General features: G+C 36.6%; 2 protein-coding genes across 5 annotated transcripts in view; both read right to left on the bottom strand.

The window, feature by feature from the left end:
* The window catches only part of cdkal1 (CDK5 regulatory subunit associated protein 1-like 1), a 186,596-nt gene extending 179,978 nt beyond the window's left edge, over positions 1-6,618 (bottom strand). Inside the window, exons 1-3 of one of the 3 annotated variants that reach the window (XM_016681490.1) lie at positions 6,444-6,618; positions 4,721-4,881; positions 3,798-3,910 (exon numbers count right to left, since the gene is read on the bottom strand). In XM_016681490.1, coding sequence (XP_016536976.1) covers positions 3,798-3,910; positions 4,721-4,875 — 268 coding nt within the window. In that variant the 5' untranslated portion in view covers positions 4,876-4,881; positions 6,444-6,618. Of the gene's footprint in view, positions 1-3,797; positions 3,911-4,720; positions 4,882-6,183; positions 6,289-6,443 lie in introns of those variants that run through there. The other 2 variants (XM_007553167.2, XM_007553936.2) reach the window with 2 other exon arrangements.
* A 2,374-nt stretch (positions 6,619-8,992) lies between these two features.
* Positions 8,993-21,692, bottom strand: LOC103137750 (transcription factor E2F3). Of its 2 annotated transcripts, none has more exons than XM_007552051.2 (8): positions 21,204-21,692; positions 18,117-18,261; positions 16,906-17,036; positions 15,805-15,893; positions 14,063-14,221; positions 12,919-13,033; positions 12,368-12,509; positions 8,993-11,526 (listed from the first exon to the last, which is right to left on the bottom strand). In XM_007552051.2, exons 1-8 carry the CDS (start codon positions 21,483-21,485, stop codon positions 11,234-11,236), a joined length of 1,356 nt encoding a protein of 451 aa, XP_007552113.1. In that variant the 5' UTR covers positions 21,486-21,692; the 3' UTR covers positions 8,993-11,233. The 2 variants fall into 2 exon arrangements, with proteins under 2 accessions (XP_007552113.1, XP_016534044.1); XM_016678558.1 differs by lacking the exon at positions 21,204-21,692 and adding an exon at positions 20,868-21,086.
* Between the last annotated feature and the right edge of the window lie 110 nt (positions 21,693-21,802).

Below are 21,802 nucleotides of genomic sequence, written 5' to 3'. Positions count from 1 at the left end.
TTAATTCAAAATCTAAATATATTAGATGAAAGAATTAAGGAAACATGACAACAAAGAACTATTTTTTTAAAAAAGGTACTTGGAAATATTGTCTACATGAGCCAACAATGTCCTGTCAATGAATGATTTAAGGCCAAATTATTTTAAAAAGACTTTCTGTAAATGAAAGTCACACTGTGTTCAACCTTAAGCCACTTCACTTCTAAAACAGTGTCTTATAGTATAATTAATAATAATAATAATAATAATGATGATATGACTAAAGGTGGCCTATTTTACATATTACATAAGATCATGTTAAAAAAGTTCAAAATCTAAAAAATATGAATTGGTAGCGTTTTTCAGAAGTATGACCTCATCCTGATACTGCAGTAATGTTTTCTTTGAGAAAAATCTCCTCTGTGGGCATAGCATGCCCCCTACAGGCTGACATGAGAACTACTACTATGCTTCACACCAGGTGATGTCATAGTTTGAGAAAGAAAGATTTAGAGTAGGGTATGAAAGGGAGACAAGGGAGGGCAAGGATGTGAAAGAGAGAAAACAGGCGCAAAGAATGAGAGAGGGGAAGAGATGATGTCATGTGTTCATTGCAGTGGAAGGTCTTTGTCCTCAATCTCCTTATTAAATTCTACATAATGTTTGATTGGACCAGACAATACAGGCAAACTCTTGATTTTCAGCTATACATTTTTTTTTCCTTTTCTGTAGTTGCAGGCAGTGATTATTCTTTGTTTAATGTTTAGTCTGGTCAATAGCTACACACTTCACTATAGATGTGAGCCTTTTATGTAACCACACAGTTTGCACTACATATTCTTGTAAATAGTCACCCTCGGCATAAGTGCAACCTTCACTGATGTTGTATTGGAAAATTAATTCCTGTAATAGTAAAAGAAAAAAACTGAGTGCAAATTTTCATTAAGCTAAGGACGGAGGGAAAGTGTTGCAGGAAACTGATAAAGATTTTGTAGAAGCAATGGAATCAAAAATAATTTTGTTCTATTCAAATCAAAGGACAAAACTCCTTTGATTTGGATAGAACAAAATTATTTTTTGTGCACAACTAGTAGTGTAATCTAAAAGACAAACAACTCAATATTAGCAACGCTTTTTTTCCCCACATATGGCGTGTAGAAACAAGTAGTTATAAAACTTATTTTCCCAGAATCAGGACTAAGGACAAAATGTTCTCTTCATCACAGTCGTGTAAGTTGATGAGTAACCAGGAGGCCTAAGCTGCAAAGTAAATTGAGTGACTTTCCAGGTAGCTTCAGGTTCTACTCTCTGTTTATGTGTGACAAAGATGATTTACTCTCCCCTTGGGCGTTATTCTAAGACAATTTATGCTGAAAACCTTGAAAGTCTGACAAGTGAAGAAGGTTAAGTAAGAGATCAAGAAAAACAAAAAGCACTCCTAGCAGGAAGATAAAAAACAATGTCCTAAAACACAGATTTCTACCAAAGCTGCATTTGTTGCATTTACAAAAGACAATGTAGCAAGGATACTTTGCAATTAAAATTCAAGCAAAAAAATTTTTGCTCATGTATTCAATCTTCCAAAGCCTTAGATTGTCTTATAATTTAAAGCTTGTTTTTTCTGAGGTGTCATGCAACGCATAAAGAATGATATTACAACCAGATACACCTAATTGGATGAAATCACAGGTATGAGATGCAATATTTTTGGAGGGTTGAGGGAAGACAAGTCAAAAGAAGTCTACAGTCTTCAAAAAATATGTCCCTTCCTTCATTTCACCACAGAAGCTCTGCAGCTAGAAAACCTAATAATGGATTGCCTGAGTATCTTGTTGCCTTCTACAGTCTCTGTCACACACAAACAAACAGACATGCCAAACAATGTGGCATGTAGTAAAATATTTTCCCTAAAAACATGATCTTGCAAAGGAAAGTAATCAAGTAAAATGTAAGCATAGTGAAAGAAGAACAGTGAGCAATTTCTTCATATGGTTAGTAAGTTTATCTGACGAAAGTATAAATAGTTGTTGAACTTTTTTTTAAACTACAAACGTCAATATGTTTCATCAAGACTATGTGAAATACCAACAAAATGTACTAGGTAGAGGGCCTGCAATACGATTTGCATTTGATCCAATTAAAATTCCTTTTGAAATGTGCCATTAAATTTCTTACCCTGAACATGTCTTGTTTTTTTTATTTTTCTGAGGACACTGGACACCATGCCAAGTCATAATTCAGCACTTGCTTTTTATCTTTATCACAGACACACACTGTTATTTTTTCTGTCAAATACCTATGTTATGAATTAAGTACAACTAAAAAAAAAAAAAGTACAGGAACCTTCCCATGGGTGCAAATTGAAAATAATCCAGTGATTAGATCTAATAGAAATGCTGAACACTTTTAGGACCCACTATAATTGTATGATTACTGCAGAGTCCTTTTTTCAAATCAGATTAGCCAGAAACTAACTCAATTCAGAGATAAGAAAATCTAATTTTGTAACTCCAAACTAAGCTTATCTGAAATAACACTATAATACACCTGGATTTTTTTTTTTTTTATCGCTGAACTTCCAAGAAAGTCAGCGAACCCATCGTGAACTAAAATAAGGTTACAAAACACACTTTATGCACCTAGAAACAGAGAACTATAAACATAAACAAGAGTGTCTACTTTCACATTCCACTTTTGAACACAGCGTTCTATAGAGTGACTAATGGCACACAAAATATCAAGCCCCAGCAGATGCTTGAACAAAAGACCTGCTACCAAATACAAGGACAGGTGAGACAGCAAAGTGAAGAGGAACTCTGTAAGAGCGATGCATTATAATCACAGAAAAACTCATGGGACAAAAAAAAAACTGCAAAACAAAGAAAGGTGGAAAAGATAAAGAGATCAGGGGTTTAAATTACCAGACGAGTCAAAAACTGTTGGCTCATGCTAAGGAGGGCGTTGTGAATAGGGACTGTGTGTATGTGAATGAATGGGTACATTTGCATTTTTTGAAATATGTGATTAATGTCCCTTCGTGGCTATGGAGACCCCATGCAGAGAAAAACGCCTCAGGGATACACTCCTTTTCCTCTTTTGTCTCAGTCTCTAAAAACCACACATGAATGCTTCTGTTCATAAGGAGTGACAACACAAGCCATCACTACATGAATTATACTACCAATAATTGATAACCTGGTAAATAAATGAAACATTATAATCAAGAACAACATGTATGCTCTCCACACAAAACGCATGTAAATCTTACAATGAAAGGAAGCATTAATGTAGTTGAGTTGTTTCAAGCATGTAACTTGCCAACTGTAAAGTCTTGTGTGTTTTTAGAGAAATTGTTGTGTTACCCTAAAGCATTTGGACTACAATTAGGATAATTTCAAAAGGCATCAGAATACGTATTGATAATCAATATATATTTTATTTAAAATAAAATAAATGTTTTAAAGATTAGTAAACCCTAAAAATCATTAAAAACCTTTAAATAGACCAATAATTTGCATTAAAAAATACAGCGAGCTACACAAGTTTCAGCTTCTATTCAGAACAAAACATCCAAATTGCAATAAAACACAGGGTGCTGATAGACAGCATAACACTGCCCTCTTGTGTTTATCAGTGCTACTGACAGAAATTTTCTGGAAGAAATTTGAGCCATGCACAACAAAAGAGAAAAAAATTAAATATCTTTTCAATTTAAGCAGTTTATGCACAACTCTATCCTTCTAGTTAATCTATCAGTGATGTTTTGTGTGTCATGTTGCTTTCTGACATCAAGTCAACTCGGTTCACCAGATTCCTACCCGTCATCTTGTATCCGCTGGCAGCGAGCTGTCCAGCCATGTACTCCCCATCTGAGTTGTTATGACTGCATCCCCACGTTTTCATCCAGATCTTTTGGGTGCCAGGGATCAAACTAAAAACAGATGATTAAATATGTATTTTACAGCATGTCAAAATGATAAATCTGTATAGCAGCCCTGCATCATTGACTCCCTAGTCACGTACAGATACTTTATAAATAATCTGAACATCAAGAAAAGGTTCAGTACTTTTTGTCACTCATTTCAGAAAGTAACACTCATTCTACAGATCTGTTCTACATTGAGTGAAATAATTCAAGGCTTTATTTCTTGTAATTTTGATTCATTTAATTTCTCAAACACAAAAAAAGTTAGGTTTTTTTCACATTTTATTTCAGTGGAATAAAAAAAAAAGATCAACCAAAGAATCCTGCTTTGAGCATCAAAGATGAGATGTTAGATAAGTGTGGTGCAAAGAAACATTTTTAATTTGAAACAGGGTCCGTCATACCATTAATTTAATAAAGTAAACTATCAAACAGGTGGAAGCTCTTATTCTCCTACTTTTAAAGAAGAAAACTAGGCTCTGACAATGCCGGTAAACTCTTAAATATCCTGGCAAAAGCTGCCAGGACATTGAAAAGAGCATGCAGGGTTCTTGAAAAGGTTAATGTGACAGAGAAGCAGTACTACTTTGTCAGTGGTCATGATGATATGACTGCACCCATTTGTCTTGTAAAGTGTGCTGACAAAGGCATTTGTCGATGCTATATAAATAAACTGAATTGGTCAACACTTGCTTCTAACAGCCAAGAATGGGTTAACCTTTTACACTGGACTTCCAAAAGCACTTTCTTTCATTGCTGCGGCTGAAAGTTATCCTATTTACCAATAGATTTGGTTTAGAAAAAAAAATGTATTACCTGTCTACTCGAAGCTCTTCGTTGCTCAAAAGCTCCTTCTTTCTTGTCCTTGGCAGAATACTCTTTCTTGCAGACTGTCTGTCATGAGGAGTGGGGTCATTAAAAGACACCATATCCTCAATGTCTTCAATCAGAGAGTCGCAGGCGGATGGCATGGTGATCTGTAAAGCACAGCACAGTTTTAAAGACTCGTGGATACTTAAAATGCGAATTTAAGAATCCACGTTTTTATTGAACTTGACCCTAACCTTCAAACTTGAAAATTTCTCTCAAATGCTAAGAGGTCACAACAAGTTGTCTTTGGATTCTGTTAAAAGCATTATGAGGCACTCTGACTTGGTATTTCTTAAAAATTCTGCAGTAATATTATGAAGTTTACACTTATGAGTGGAGAGAAAATAAATCCTGGAAATGAGAAAAATGCATATGCAGGTTTGGCATTATGAGATACTTTGACATAGTATTTCTCCTATCCTAATAAAGTAAAATTAATAAATATTGTATTCATAGTACAGTTGACACTAACAGAATTCAAAGAGAGTGTGTTGTCACCACTTTGGAGTTGGGATAAATATTTTTGTGAAAATGTCACAAAAGCATCTTCTGTATTGCCATTATGAGGTACATTGACTATCTCCAAATATCTAGTGTAAAATTATTAAATATGTATCCTGGATATAGTAAAAGTGGCCTCTTAATCTATAGAGTTGGTTGTCTCCCAATAATATGGGAAAGAAATAATTTACTGAAAACAACAACAAAAAATGCATGCTCTCTATTGCCACTGCGAAGTACTATGAAAATATCTAAAATAATTTAGAAGACAAATATGTATTCTGAACTATTACTTTATATATTAAAATAGTAGGCTGCGTCATTAATATACTTTTTTCTGCTTTTTTTTTTTTTTTTTGCAAGGGAATCTTATCGCTTTATTACCGTAATGCACCATGTATGTGCGACGCTAATCTTTAAGAGAAAACTCTTAAAGATTAGCAGTACAATAATGACCACCACGAAACCACTTACATAATTTTACGTCTTGTAGGTTTTCTTACAGGTTTTGACCCTTGAATTTAATGTGATGACTTTTTTTTAAGGTAAAAAGAGATTTTTCTCAAATCTAGTATGACTGATTCAATAAACACCATCTGTGTTGACCGTCAATTAACGCGTTTGAAGAGCGGATTGCAACCCTCCTAGTAGTGCTTCATGTGCATCATGTAACACAAACTTGCATGTGTATGCAATTTGTACCCTAAGGCTTTTAAAAAGATTTGAATTTAAAAATAGTATTTAAAGCATTCGTGAGGAACATAAACCTCAAGACGTTATGAATTTAATGTAAATGTAGAGCTAATCCCATATAAATCACAGATTCTAATGAAACATTAAATGTAGAGTTACATTCACATGAAGGCGTTAAACATTCTGTATATATACAGAAAGCTAAGTTATATTACCTTTCCAAGCTGCAGTTTAACTTCCGCGCTTGGTTTTGGTCATGTTAACACACACATGCACTAATTAGCAGAGCAACCTGCGCGTGGACACACGCAAATTACAAACAGATGTGTTAAAAATGACGAAGCAGCGTAACCGTTGATACTTTCTGCTGGTAAACATTAGCTAGCCGTTAGCTCTGCTAGCATCACCACGCTAACAACTACCCACGTGCCTCATTTTTTGTACAAACCCACAACTAACATCACTATGAAGGTACCTCACCTGGATTGCAATATCGTTTGTAGGTCAGGTAAGCTAAAGTCCTAAGGAAAAACGTTGCTTATCGTGAAAAAGTTAGGATTATTTACACAACAAAAACAGATATTACAGCTACAGAACAGCCATACTTGTAGGCGGATAGCAAGCAACGAGGGACAAACGTGACGAGAGCTAATTTTATATACGTAAAGGGAAATTACTACCGATACTTTTAAGCCATTCTGGCTGGAACGACAGCAAAATATGATTTAAGTCTAAATCAGTGTAGAAACAAAAAAAAAGCCCCCTTTCACAAAGGGGTTGGAAAGCGGTGTAATACAATTCATGTGTAATTATTCAATTTTATTTTACGTACAGTCTGCCTACACGATACTAATTGCAAATATGATCATAAGCATAACTAAAAAGTATACACGATTCAACATTTCATGTGTTATGGAAAACATAATGGGCATACTGGAAGATGTGATGCTTACAAGAAAGTGTATACGGGATGCTAAGCATGTGCACTTTCTTGCAATGGAAATATTTTACAGTTTTTCCTTTATTTTTTAGTGGACCAGATGGAGGCACTGTTGCTATAGTGCAGGGGTGGCCAAGTCCAGTCCTCGAGAGCCACCATCCTGCAAGTTTCAGATGCATCCCTGCTTCAACACACCTGAATCAAATGACTGGCTCGTTATCAGGCCTCTGTAGAGCTGATCCCGGTCTGTTGGAGTAAGGATACTTCTAAAACTTGCAGGATGGTGGCTCTTGAGGACTGGACTTGGCCACCCCTGCATAGTGTCATTAGCACATTAGCCATTATCACACACAACAGAAGTTCATAAAACGGTCAGAATAAGTACCTCTGGAGTAAAAACTAAGTTCTCAGTACCACCATATTGTGAAGGTATTTAAAAAGCAGAAGTACAACACAGCATACTTTGACAGTTCATTGTCATAAAAAAAATGCAATTATTCCCACTGTTTGGAAATTGGTCAGAAATGCAGAGCTATGTTTCACTTGACTTTAAATAAAAATGTTTTTTTTTGTTTTGTTTTTACTTGCCAGACTGAAAACCAACGTGAAATTCCCCATAAAGTCAATATTCAATTGAGGAAAAATCCGAGATTTCCTACAAACCCAAATCTGCTGCTGGTACAGTGCTTCAATTTACAAAATGCAGAAATATACCATAGTTTATGTCACCAATAGCAGTTATCCTGCTCCCTGAACACATGCATTGGCAAAGTCTGCTGGCTTTCAAACTTGACATTGAGCAACATTAGGGAGTGTTGCCGTCCCCAGGTAAATTACATTTAATAAGGAAGATTCTCAGAATTGTCTACACTGCAAGTTTTTGAGCACGTTCTGATGATGCATGCTGGCATAGCCAAGCATATCCTGGCATGCTTGCTTGTCTTATCCCTAGAAAGTATCTTGTATAACAGTTTTACAACCACTAGCATAGATCCAATTTTTTGGTATAATTATATCGAGTATATTTGTCACAGATTCACTCTAATAGAATGCATTTTTCTGACATTTGGACAAAATTTACATCAACTCACTTGTGAGACAACATATCTGTGTACGCATATTTGAAAATCTTTAAATGGATCAACGTAATCCCTGTGTCTCCTCCTTTTGTGACCATTGGTGGGACATGCAACTTATTCTTGAAATAGATTTCTTCACAAATATCCACACATTAATAAGAAAACATAATTTGCTTATATTGCTTTATTTTTTTTCTCCATTGCAAATGTCCAGAATACAAAAAAAAAAAACAAAACATCAAATTAACCTCACTCCCAACCCACCCACAAACATTTCAGAATTCCTCACTTTTGAGGAACAATTCAGAAATTATTCAGAACTCAATGACGCACATCAAAAACATCCAATTAGTTTACTTAACATTCAACAGCACTGCCACCCATGCATTCAAACTGAAAAATACCTGCAAATTATTCTTTTCTTTCTGGTTAGTGAAACCAAGCAATGATACCATCAATGTTACAGTTGGGGTTTTTTTCCTATCAATTTCTTTTCCACATAATCTTTGAACAATATTTATGGTAAATATGTATTTGGTAACAGCTTAATAGTCATAGAACAGCCAGAGATGGATTCGGTCTGGACTTTAGTTCTTATAATAATCCAAATTAGGTTTTGCAAGATCTAAATCACGCATCAAAATCGTACAAAGGAAAAATGACGAGCTGCGATTTTAAGTCACCCATTATAGTACAAAACACTATCCTTCAGTGGTGCTTTTAAAATCGTTAACATTTCTTAGCAAATCTATTCAAAAGTACAGCATCTTCCAAACAACATGTTTTAAACAACACAAAAATTGTTGGTTGAAATGGATGCAGAATTAGATTATCTACATGAACTGCGGTGTGGGGTATAGAGGTTTAAGAATTAAACTGAAACATAAAAGTGAATACATAAAACAATACATTTATACAAATATGCTACCTGGGAAATTAAATAAACTATATTGTCAATTCAGCTGATTTATTTGATGTTCCAGCCAATTATGAAGCTGGATTTTCTTGACATGTTTTAAGATTTCATGTTAATCTTAGAATCAATCAATTTTGGCACTCTGCAATAAAGTGAAAAATGCATTTTTAGTCATTTCCCTGGTATTTGGAAATTTGAAACCTGATCAAAGAGTTCCTATCTTCCATTTTAAAATTCCATCATTTTCAAGACTTAAATTTCTAGATGTTTGTATTTTTTATTAATATATTCTTGGGGATTTGAGTACAAGAAATATATGACTGTTGGTTTTTATGTGCAGCTTTAACAAATCAAAATACAACATTACTTAAGTTGGCTTTCAATTCAACAATGCCGTAGATGGCATTTCACTCCTTTTCAGATTTGGAAACATCAGGTTTCCTTTTTTTTTTTTTTTAACCCCTTCCAACACTTAGGAACCCTGTGATCGTACTTGTTCATCAGCGCAGATAAACATTATGCTAAGAGTAAATTATATTGAAATACTACACTTGGGTCTGTAAAAACTGCTTTTGGGGGTGTATAAGATTTTCTACTTTCACATCAAACAAAAAACGAATATAGGCTGAATAACTTATAGAAATGATCTACCAGTAAAGTCCAATAAATCTCATATTTTGCCAATCAAATGTGCACCCTGTGAATGAAATTTAAAACATGACGTTATTAAACTGGTATAAGAGCATTGGTATTTTGAGTCTAACATTTCAGGTTGTAAAATTCAACCCACTGCTAAATTATATAACTTCTATCACAAAAGGGGAATTCAAATATTTTCACACATTATGGCGTTGACCTCTATGCTCTACTACGACAGTCTAACATTGAGTGAGAGGTAGCCTACAGTACCTTGTGCATTGACAAAAATATAGAAAACTGTACATGAATTTACACACAGCTGGCTTAATCTGACAACTCATTCACACTGTACACACAATTATACATTAGTCAAGTTGGGGCTATGGGGGTGGGGAGAGTCAACACTAGCAGCAGGAGGATCATCAGTGATCAATAAAAGCCAGGGGGGGGGTCAACATGTAAGCAGCTTCTATATTAAACAAGGTTTTATTCCGAACCATGGTTTAAGAATTTAGCAGAATTTGTCATAAATATTAAACGCTTGTTTGTCTAGGGAAACCCATCACATACTGCAGTTTCATTCAGTTTTTTTTTTTGTTCCATGGCGGATTATTAAGTCATTTGGTGAAGTATTAAAATATTTAAAAGTACAAAATTCTTGAGCTTCCAAAATAAAAGTAAAAGAAGAAAAAAAAACAAAACAAAAAAAAAACAAAACAGTACATTGCGCTGGACTTGATTCAAACTCAATGTTTTTCAACACAGTATAATTGTAGGTGACAGGGCAGCAGCAGGGCTGAAGCAGTTTGAATCAGCAATTTAGAAAGTATCAAAAAAGTATGAACTGCAGATGATTTTTAAGTTTATACCCTTGGGTACATTAGGTGCTTCTTTAGCTAAACCCCTAATTTCAAGAGGGTTATGGCCTTTTTTGTGTGTTTCTTTTGGGGGTTCTGCAACTTCAAAAAGACAAGACTTTTGTCTTGCATACATCATTGCACAGTTATAATTTCACTTTATCATGACACGACCAACTCCAGTTAATCTGTGTTCATTCAGGAGCACCTATTACTCACTTGTGCACCAACACAGTCGGACATGCAGCTCGAAATTGGAGAATGGTGCTCAAACATACACAGGCGAGTCTTAAACCTCCTCCTGACCCTTGCCTTTTATAATTTTTAACATCTAAAACGTTCTACATTTGCACACCATGGTGCCACAATTATAAAGAAACAATATAAGCCTTCAATCACATCATTGGTGTAATAGAATGAAATCTATTGTTAAAAACTCTTTAGACTTTCCCCCCTCACAGCACTTGGCATTAACACACAGGGAAGAGGGGAGAGGGTTCATCAAATATAAAAATAAACCTAAAACTATTCACAGAAACAAAAACCGAATGGTTCCCCTTTCCCGCATATGGACTTGTGTGATCACACGGCCAAGAAAAACTCGACCGAGTCAATCAGGACACGGGTAATAATGCCAAGATTTGTGGAGTGTTTTCCTTCAAATTGTTTCTCTGTACAACGACAAACACTGCATCATACGGCGAGCCGATTCCCTTTACCTACATGTTTCTATCACCTGTGTAAAAACATCTGCGAGGGAAAAAAATAAAAAATGAATAAGAAATACACCATCAAAGCCCTCTGTGTTTCATCTCCATCTTCTTTTAGCTGATGCTAGCTACACAGGAGATCATCCAGACCAAGTGAGGGCATTTTATCAAAGTCACAGGCATCAAACAAGTCACTGATCCCCTGGTCGTCTTCCAAACCTAACAGGTAGTCATCTTCCAAGATGGGAGGCACAAGGTTTAAGAAGGGACCCTGGGATGAGGGGACCTGGTCTTCTGTCTGCTGGAGGAGACTGGTGTACGGGGATGAGATGGGGGAAAGCGTCGTCACGGAGACGGCGGAAGAAGATGCGGGTGGAGACAGGAAAGTGCTCGGGGAGGTGGTTGTGCAGTTGGAATCTGAAAAATAGTGTCAACGTTAGGAAAACGTGACATTGCAGTACATATTTTTTAATATGTTACAATAACTTCCGATAAACGCACATTTTCGTCACCACTCTTTCAAACTGAAGACCGTGAGGTTTCTGATTTTTGTTGCGAAAGTCGATAAGCGAAAACATATAAGGACAGAAAGAAAAGTTCTAGAGCACAACTCTACCGTTTGTCGCAACACACTTACAATGTTTAAATCTTTCATTTAAGTGAGTCATCAAAACCCAAAGCTATGCAATATATTATTTTTTAAAAAGTTTCAGAGTCAGTAAAGCCATGTTTACGCATAGAAAACCCGACTTTGCCTTGTACAGCCTACTCTTTTGTTTGTTGATTATTTTGAGCTTCCTTTTTCGGACGCTTCTTTTATTTCCTAAAATGGTTTGTCAATATTCAGAGCAGTTACAGTTTCTGTTTAAAACATGTATAAAGCCAAAGACAAATTTAATTTCCGAGGCTACTTAACATCCAATGAAGAAGCTAACGCGCAAAAACTTTTAGCTGAGGTTTTCTCAAGATTAAAATATTGGACACCGATTTGATACCTACCATGCAATTGACACCATTCATGTTTCAGTTTTCTATTGTCTACCTTAAATGCAGCCGTTTTATATAAGTTTATTCTTTGTTAATAAATATAACAAAAAGCTACTTTGTAAGAGCTGCAACACAATGTATTTCCCTCTTATATGGCCTGTACAAATATAAAACTGGAACTAATATGAATACAAATAAGCAACAACTGAGATAGTATTTTTGCTCTAAAAAGCTTCTGTGTGAGCAACTGCTGTTAACATCTGTCACCAACCTTGAACAACTTTCAGGAAAGGAGAGTTGCCATTAATGTCGGTGTTGCCATTTTTTACAGGACTTCTCATGTCGTTCTCCTCATCTGGACACAAAAGCACTTCGATAGGACCCTTTGTGCTGCTGAGATGGATGGACAGACTCTGGAGAGAGGAAACAAGAGTTCAAACATTACAAGCCTCATAACTGCATCTACAACACTTTTGTCAAACATCAAAGGCAACAACTTCTAAACCCAACATATGCAGACCATTTTTAGCTGAAGATCTTCAAAACAAACCCCAACAACATTGTGATATTGCTATAGAATCCAGCTGAAAGTTGCATAAAACATCTGCAAGATTTACGGACTAAGGAAAAAAAAAAATCTCTATTCAGTCTATGTAATTGCAAATCACAATGTCCACAACGTACAGCAGCACTTTAGAGTAGAATATAGTGTTAAGAAGCATTATCAAAAGCTAAGCCTCATCATTCGGCAAATGCATCTCATTCGTCGGACTAAGAAAGAGCGAGAACAAAGAAATCCAGCCTGTCGGTACTTGCACAAACCTCATCCGGGTCTGGCACTTCCAGCTTGGTATCTGTTGGCGCTTTGACGACAATTACAGTCTGGTCTCTCAGGCTCCCCAGCTGCTTGATGTCTTGGTATGTTATATAAGCATATGTGCAAACGGCGGGGTTAAGGAAAAAAAATAAATAAATAAAAAAAAACACTAACAATATGAGGCTGAAAAAAGATACACACTGTAAAACAACAAATTACTGTTCCAAAAAATTTCAGATATTAAATCAGATTAAGCTTTTGCCGTTTACAGTCATTTAGGATTACATTTTTTGTTTGTTTGTTTAATGCCAGAATGAAGAATCTTTTTTTTTATTTATTTAATTATTAATTCCTTTCTTCAAATTTAAAAGCTTCAGACAATTTGGGAAAACAAAAATTATGCTGCTTAATTCACAACAACTAATTGGGAGGCACAGACAGACAAAAAGCGTGTCTGTGTGACATCAAGAAAAAAAAATAATAATAAAGAGATCAGATAAGAACTCAGGAAAAATAAAAATTAACCACAAATTTTGTTCATCCTTGAATAAAATTTATAAATGTCTGAATGTGCCACATTCATCTCTTTAAACAATGTCCAATTAAAAATATAGGAAAAATAGATTCCAGCGTGAACAGACACAGACCTTAATTATAAAACGTTGTGTTTTGTAGTCTGATGAAAAAACGTTTGACGAATGACTTTTGATACAAAGAGGGATATTTTTGTGAGTCTGAGAGCACAGCCCCAAAATGTGAAGCATGGAGGAAGCAACATAACTTTAGTATAATATTGGTTAATGTATAAAAAAGCAAGAAACGTTTAGCCTGTCAGTGAGTAAAAAAGTGTTTTTTATGCAGTGCATGTAAATAGTTTTAAAGTATGCAATCTTTTTTTTTTCCCCAAAAGGATTTTTTTTCCTTGAAAAAAAAAACAACATATTTTTGTGTTCTGTAAAAAATTATACCATTTAAGCTTTTTGAGCAAGAATTAAGATAAATATAATTAAACTTCTGACAAAGAAATCAGACATTTACTGACAACACATACCTGACGGACCATGATATTTTAAGAAATCGAAGGTAGCATAAAACACACTTTAGTGTTTTTCAAATCCACGCACACACACACACACACAAAAAGGATATTTCTGGTTGCCTGGCAATTCGCTCATTTGTTTTATATCAAGGCTGCATCTCTGGATGAGTTTTTCGAGCCTTTGCTCCTCTTCGCCCAGCGCAGAAACCTCAGCAGTGAGGCTTTGCCTTTGGCTCAGAGCCCCCTCTACCTCCAACAGACTGCAGCCCCTGAGAAAACGAGAGAGAGAGTTTAAATGAAGGCAGACGCATTGAGTGGCCAAAGTGATCATCCTCCTTCCACCGTTTGTCAGGTTACAACAAGCTTCAATGAATTTCATATCATAACCACTAAGTGGTGCATAAATATGAAGAGTAAAGAAAAGGGTGCATTAAACAATTTCTATAAACAAAAATCTTAAAAGTATAGGATGCATGCATTCAGCCCCTGTGGCACAGCTGTGATCCTTTTAGGTCATGACAGCTTTGTACATCACGCAGTAGTCTACACTTTCAGTCCTGCAACTTTAAAATGCATGCCTGCTCCACCACTTTTTAATCAAATAGCTTAAGTACCTCCTAAGCAAGTTATCAGGAAATTTCTGGACAGACCTACTAAAGGTCTGTGCATTCACATTTAGCTCTGGGTGCATTTTTAAGCTCTACGCTCTGCTGGAAGACGACCTTCTCACCAACTCTCCGGACTTTCTCAGCCTCTAACAAGTTAGTGTTCAGTTTTAGTCGTCTTTTCATTAGTTCTTAGCAGCTTCCTTGTTGCTTGTGGAGAAAAGCCTTTACCGTGAGGATGACATGTTCGGAGCGATGCAGTGCTTAATTTTCCATTACACCCAACAGGTTTTATGTAGACTAAAATATTCAATTTTGTGTAGTGTGTTCTTACCAGAGTATGTCTTCAATACAGTTTGTGGAAAACATTTTATTCTCGCATATTTTAAATTTGTGAAGTGCATGAGTTACAATTTTCCTGTCATTAAATTCCACCGCCTGCATAAGAGACCTCTGCAGATCCCTCTTCACTGCATTCATGATTCACGCTCTCTTCCATTTTCACATGATTCAACCATGCTCTGCATGACGTTCAAAGCTTAAAATGTCTAAAATTAACCTGCTTGTCTACTTTATCCCTGACTTGTCGCCTGTGTTCCTTGTGCTTTACGATCCAATTTGTTCATGAATGAAATTTCAGAGGATTTTAGGTGGATTCGATTAACTCCTGAGATGTAAACCACGCTTTCCAGATTTTTACATGTAAAGAAATGGCTAAAAATAAAACAATTATAATTAAAGCAAGAATACCTTCCAAATGTGCTATGGTACTAGCGTACTTCATTGTCTTGCCGTTACTTTAGCACCAGCCCTCTGAATAAGGTGCAAATACCCATTTCATTCAGTTAAGGTTAAATTAATTAAAGATTAGTAGATAATGTGGGGGGTTTTCAGATGCAAAAACTAGGAGATGTCAAATTTTTTGCCAGGTTTCACCCGAGGCAACTTTCAGGTGAGGATGTTTGTTGACAAAATTCTCTGTTTGTGATGCAGTATTTTCTATTAAACAACCTAAGATGCAGGCAAAGTGCTTGTTGCGGTGCAAATGACGGAGCTAAATGCTCCGCGTCTCTACAGTCACTCGGCTGTCCGAAGTTCCCAGGATGGAGTTTTTAGGAAATTAGATGAGAAATCAACCGATCCTTTTTCAGGTATAGAAAAACAATCTGTTATTTAGACGTTCAGCATCTCTGAACAAAATTCAACACTGTTTGGGTTCTTTTGTAAAACAAGCGGTGACGACTTACATCCACTGAATGTTATTTTTGGACTTCTTCTTGATAAGATGGATACCTTCTAATACGTTGGTGATATCATACAGCCGCCTTTTCTGTACCTGAGAGAATAAAGGAGAAGCCAGTGAGAAATTATCATTTTAACGAGCTCTTAGACACAGCAGTACCTTTTCCATACAAATCAGTTTTATTTAATGAGTTAAACAAATCATTGAGCAAATTATAAATGACTAAAAAAAGTATTTAATTTTTCCTTCAGATAAAAAGAATGCCTACATAAAGACAAAAGCACACCTGATCTGCAAAAATACAGCAGACTTTAGACATCAAGTGTCTCTCAGAAACGCAAGCAGTGTATGAATCCCATTGGAAACCCCAATACATCATGGTGCCTCCCAGTCTCCCAGATCCCATTTGTAACTACTAAAATTTTAAGTGTTTTACAAACCAATCAGATCATTGAGTTAATCAAATTGGTTTTAAGTTTCACCTACAACTTAAGAGTTTTATTCTGTAAAAATCAGGTTAGCAGGTAGAGAACAACGAATCGTGTATGTTTGATGTCAGTCAAATCCGACAGTCGCTTCATTTATGTGCTGATCAAGGAAAGAAAGTCATTAAAACCTACCTAAACTTAATTCAGATAAAGCTTTCTGAAGGCGTTTTCTTAATGATTTAACTGGGACTACGTAGAAATGTGCTACAAGCAAAAATGATCAACGAGTCCCATCAAAACATGCTCATGCTAACCTTAATCATAGTTTAAATAAACATTCTTTAACAGAGGAACATAAGAAAAACAAAAACTAAAAGTTCCTCCAGTAAAATAGCCCCACAACATGATGCTGCCACCACCATTCACAGTTGGGGTGGCGTTACAAAGGTGGATCAATATCTCTGTACTTTACACAAATATTGGCTCAATTTCCCTGATTTAACTAACATTTTAGCAACATTTCCAATCGGTTCAGCTAAAATGCACTCACCAAGTTTTCAAATTTGCACACCTAGTTTTCATATTTCAGGCTAAAGCATTGCAATGGATTAATATCAGTTTGGATTGCTTACACCTTACGCACAGTCTTAACTACTTCTACTGAAATGTGAATTCACCTGTAAGGTTTCAGCAGCAAGGTTGAGGTCCAAAACGCCATCAGAAGACTGAGCAAGGAGATCCACAAACTTCTTTGTAAGCAGGCCCAGCGAAGTGTCGTATCGCGTCTTCTCAGGTGGAGACTTGGGGGCTGAGGAGGGAGAAAGTTGAAGAAAGTCATTTAAATAGTACGTTTGTTGTTGAGGTCGCGTAAAAGTCAGCGGTGGTCAGTGGAGGCCACATTCCTCATGGTGGTAACTTTCTCCTAAATCAAAACGAAGAAAAAAAAGAAAAAAAAGAAAAAAGAAAAAAAAAAGTGTATGCAACGGTAGAAGGGACGTTTTTTCCCCCCCTCTTTTGAGGATCTTGGGTTCACAATGAAGTAGGCAAAATAATTTCTTAAGCATGAACTTTGACATAATTTTTCAGGCAAGTTGCACTGCGAGCCAGATGGGCAGGGAGAAGAATCACGTCGTAGAAAACAAGCTTGGACTGTTATCAGTTTCATCTACTTTTGCAAACAGTCTGTGCATTTAGGTACAAACTATGTAAAATCTCCAAGTTTACGCCCACATTATAACCGGAATGAAACGCGACAACGAAGTGGGCTCCGGGTTCAGTCGTGTCGTAAAGGGACAATTCACAGATGGCTTTTCCATTTGCCATTTGGACTAACCTGAATCAGCTCCAACTAAACTAGGTTATTTTATATTAAGTACAAATATTTTTTTTAAAGCACAGTGTGGTCTCTGGTCGGTTTGTTCTGTATGCAAAAACTCATCTTGTGATGTGGAAAGTAAACAAACATTTTTAACAAGAATTTAATGCAAAAATAAAAGCACTAAGAAATGAAAAACCTTTTATAATCTGTAGGTTATCTGAATGAATTCTGGACATTAAAATGTCGTCAACATGGAGTTTGTTTTTCTCCACAAATTCCCACCTGAAAACAACAAAAGCAAAAGTAATACTTTTATTTTTCCACGTTTCTGTGCTTTTCCCTGCAAAACTGTTTTTTTGTTTTTTCCCCTGCATCAAAAAAAAATAAATAAAAAATTCACTAGCAGCAGCAGGTTGTTGTTAAGTCAGAGTACAGACAACTTTTTCACCCATCAAAAGATTGGAAGTGGATTATCGGACCTGTTCCAAGGTTCTAAATCACATCTCAATTGGAAGACTCTGACCTTACTTCACAAATGAGACATCATGTTCCTTAAAACCTGCTACTTACTTCTGGGTGTTTTAAGTCGTGTCCCATTTGCTGCAGCTGCAGCTCCTCCTCCTCCTCCTCCTCCTCCTCCCCTGCCTCTTGGTGTTTTGGCTGGTTCTGACTGGTACTGGTGATCCGAGTCGTCAAGCGCCAACCGCCTTTTTGCCTGGAAGGGAACAAGCGAGCGTCAACAGAAAGCGAGATCCTGTTAGGTACTTGGCAGGCGTTCGTTATCGGGGTGTATCGATAGTTTCTCCTACATAGGGTGCAACAGGTATTTTTGAATCCAAGCTAACTACATGTATGGGCTAAACGACAGCAAAACAAATGGAAGATTTCACTGAAACACCCCAGCTCAGCCAGTCAGAGGTTCTTTAGTGTCAGGGTCCAATGAAGTGACTGGTAGCCTGAGGTTGGCTCTTATTTTTCAGTCTTGGTGGAAAAACCTCAATCTGCTAACAAATGGCTCGAATGTGTCAAAACACAAGAGACATGAACTGTATATTTGCATATTACAAAAAACAAAAAGCAAAAAAAAAAAAAAAAAAAAAACTCAATACATTCTGATCCTATATCATATTTGCAGTTGGTCATTGCTTTTGTTTTACAAGTTATCAATTTGTGTTTCAAGAAGATTGCCAACCAAATCCTAAATTAAATTTCTAAAACTATGGATCAGCATTACTGTTTAGTCTTCTGTCCATTAAGAAAAAAATATACTAGATATGATTGAGATTAGTTTTGTTGCAACCCTATTTTTCCCCACAGAGGGTTTCATTACTTTCCAAAACATAACCACACAGTTGTGTACTGCATAGTAGTGCAGTTGTAGTATCAAAATAAAAACAATATATCTGCATATTTTTGTCGTCCAGCACTTAATGATAAAACTGTATCAGTTTAAAGGTGTACATTCTTCTCTGTCACTACACAACTAACCCTGCAGCAGACATGCAGAAGCCACTGGTGTAAAAGTACAATATGGTTTCAAAATGTAAAAACTTTCAGCATTCTGTTTGTGCGGCTGAAGCTCCAGATTTATCCATCCGTCCTTCTCTATGGAAACACTGTCCTTTTTCACACCTGTTGCTGCACACTCCAGGTCAGCTGGCTTAAAAAAAATACTACTTTCTTAATCCTGGCTTACAATAAAATACTAAATTGGTGGTAAAGAAACATTATGTTTGCAATAAAAAAGGGACTATCCTGGGTTTACTATGGGAAGAAACCAATTCCTACTTAATGAATTATAGTGGTTTTACACTTAAAGTGTGGGCTAGCCACAAGTAGCATGTATTTTAGGAGGCCAACTGCAACCTGACTACTTCAGTAGAGGCTGACTAAAATAATATCCAGTTGTTAAACGTTTATTGTACTGGGGAAAAAAATAAAATAAAATAAAATGTTTAGTATTTGCACAAAATATTGTACAAAATGCAGATTTACAAGAAAACTGATGTTATATTAAAAGTCTAACGAAACAAAGTGAAGAAATCTCCAAATTCTAAATGTAAGGTTTCAAATGTTATTGTGAGAAAAAGCACTCCTTTTCAGTTTCAAATAAAACAGTTATACGTTTCTGCTCAAGTAAAACCATAGTACTTCAGTCACACTAAAGCATGTCATGCAGGTTCACACTTAACTGAGGCAACTTAAAATTTTAAGGCCACAACACAGCTACATACTTTCTACTTGTATTTTTGTCACCTCACATTTGTAAAGACACTTGAGTGCAATTTGAAGGCATGTATCTTTTCCCACAACTAGAAACAAGTGAAGGGTGAATAATATCCAAGTTAAATGTAAAAAGTCAAAAATGTGTACAAGTCTTCTCACTGGACCTTCTACAACTTAAAAAAGGGTTTTACCTGCACAATGTTAGAAAAACCTCTAACCCTAACAGGGCACCAACACATCCCTGCAATAACATCTGATTTAAATTAATTGTGAAACACTGGAATAAAAAAAAAAAGCACTTCTTCAAAAGTGTGTTGCAAGCACCCACAATGCTGTAGTTTCAAAGCAACAATGTGCATTTCTCTTTAAACACCTCTGAGGGTGGCAGTATCTTGAGGAAGTGTCTAAATCTTTAAAAACTGGTCTCTGATTCTTAAATATATAATAAGACACAGGAATATGTCCTCTGACAGTTTTAAGTGTCAGCCATTTTATATCACCAAGCAGATCCCCTCACCCCTCAGTCTGGTCATGGCTACAGCCTGACACACTAACTGGTTCCCTTCATGAAAGATGAATAGCAATGAACAGCTCTACGCCCTGAATTCTGCATAAACTCAAGCGTGTGGTTTGTGCATGATCAATTTACAGGAAACGTGCAATGAGATTCAAAGCAGCAAACTTGGGTTTCACTTTACTTGGCATGAAACACCACCACAACGTCACTTTATTAACAAAGAGAAATGCGTATGCAAACATGTTCAAAATATAGGTCAAGGAGAACGAGTTATGTTCCTCTCTGGTCTAATAATCAATAATCCACCTAGCTTTGAAAGCTAATACAGTTTGACGCCAGATTCAACTTGCCTTGCATCTTCAGAGACGACGAGAGATCTATCGAGTAGTTTCTAAACTGACGCCAGGCTGTAATCGTGAGGAAGTTTGGGCTTTTGAAAACCTCCCCAAGTGGAATCAAATAAGAAACCTAAAAATAAGCCCATTAAAAACCAGGCAGTCAAACAAACCCCCCATCAACCCCAAATAAAGACATCAACAGCAGCTACTAGGCCAGCGCTAACGCTACTCATCCCTTACCGATATTTCCATCTGGCTGCAAAGGTGAAGCGGACCCTAAAGCACCATGAAGTTCGCTAGCTCGCTGTTACACGGCACCTCTGCATTCCTAGAAAAGTTAAACTAACCTAAACTTGCCTTCTGCCTTCATAGAGTCAACAAAACTCCTAAGCAACCTCTTTGGGTTAGTTAGTTAGCTTCATAGCTGGGGTTGAGTCGTGGGAATGCCCTGGCTAAGCAGCTAACATTAGCTGCCCGAACAACAAGCTCGGCTAGCTTAGCAGGCTAACGTTTTATCACACCGGAGCCTGGTTGTAGTTGAGAAATGTGTGAAAAATGTGCTGTGGAGGTTATTACCGGTGGTCTTCCCAGAGCGGGTCGCTGTCCGGTTCCGTTTGCAGCAGCTTGTTGCGGAGTTGTATAAATGCTGTTAACCTGAGGTTCGGATAAACACACACTTGATGTCTGTGTAACGTTACAAGGCGGTGGGGTGGTTATTATTTGAATATACGTGGTATTAGATTGACCAGGGTTTAAACGATCCGAGAGAGCTGTTAAAATTATATTATTATCCAGAGAGGAGCCCCCAACCCCTGCTAAAATCACTTTGTCCGGAGCCGAGGAGATCCCTCTTCTCATCTTGCGTATTCGGGGTAACCCCTTTCTTGTCTCTCAACTTTAAAGCCCGTACGGCTGCTAATCCGTCGCGGCAGAGACAAAAATAATCACACGGACGTGAAGATGAATGTCTGAATGATCGATTTTTAAAAAGTATTTTTCCTTAAGAACGTGCATTTAGGCAGATGCAACGGATTTAAAAGTAGCGCAACTCTCGTTCCTCCCGTCTAGAAATGGCTTCAGGAAACGGCCTGATGAATGAAGGGATACGGTTTACGCGCTCAAGAGCCCTCCCGCGAAACTCAGATTTCCCGGCAAAATTTCAAACGGAATTTGCA

This window comes from Poecilia formosa, unplaced genomic scaffold (assembly GCF_000485575.1).
Source record: "Poecilia formosa unplaced genomic scaffold, Poecilia_formosa-5.1.2 Scaffold0, whole genome shotgun sequence".
Classification (NCBI taxonomy): domain Eukaryota; kingdom Metazoa; phylum Chordata; class Actinopteri; order Cyprinodontiformes; family Poeciliidae; genus Poecilia; species Poecilia formosa.
This window is presented reverse-complemented; position numbering and strand designations above follow the sequence as displayed.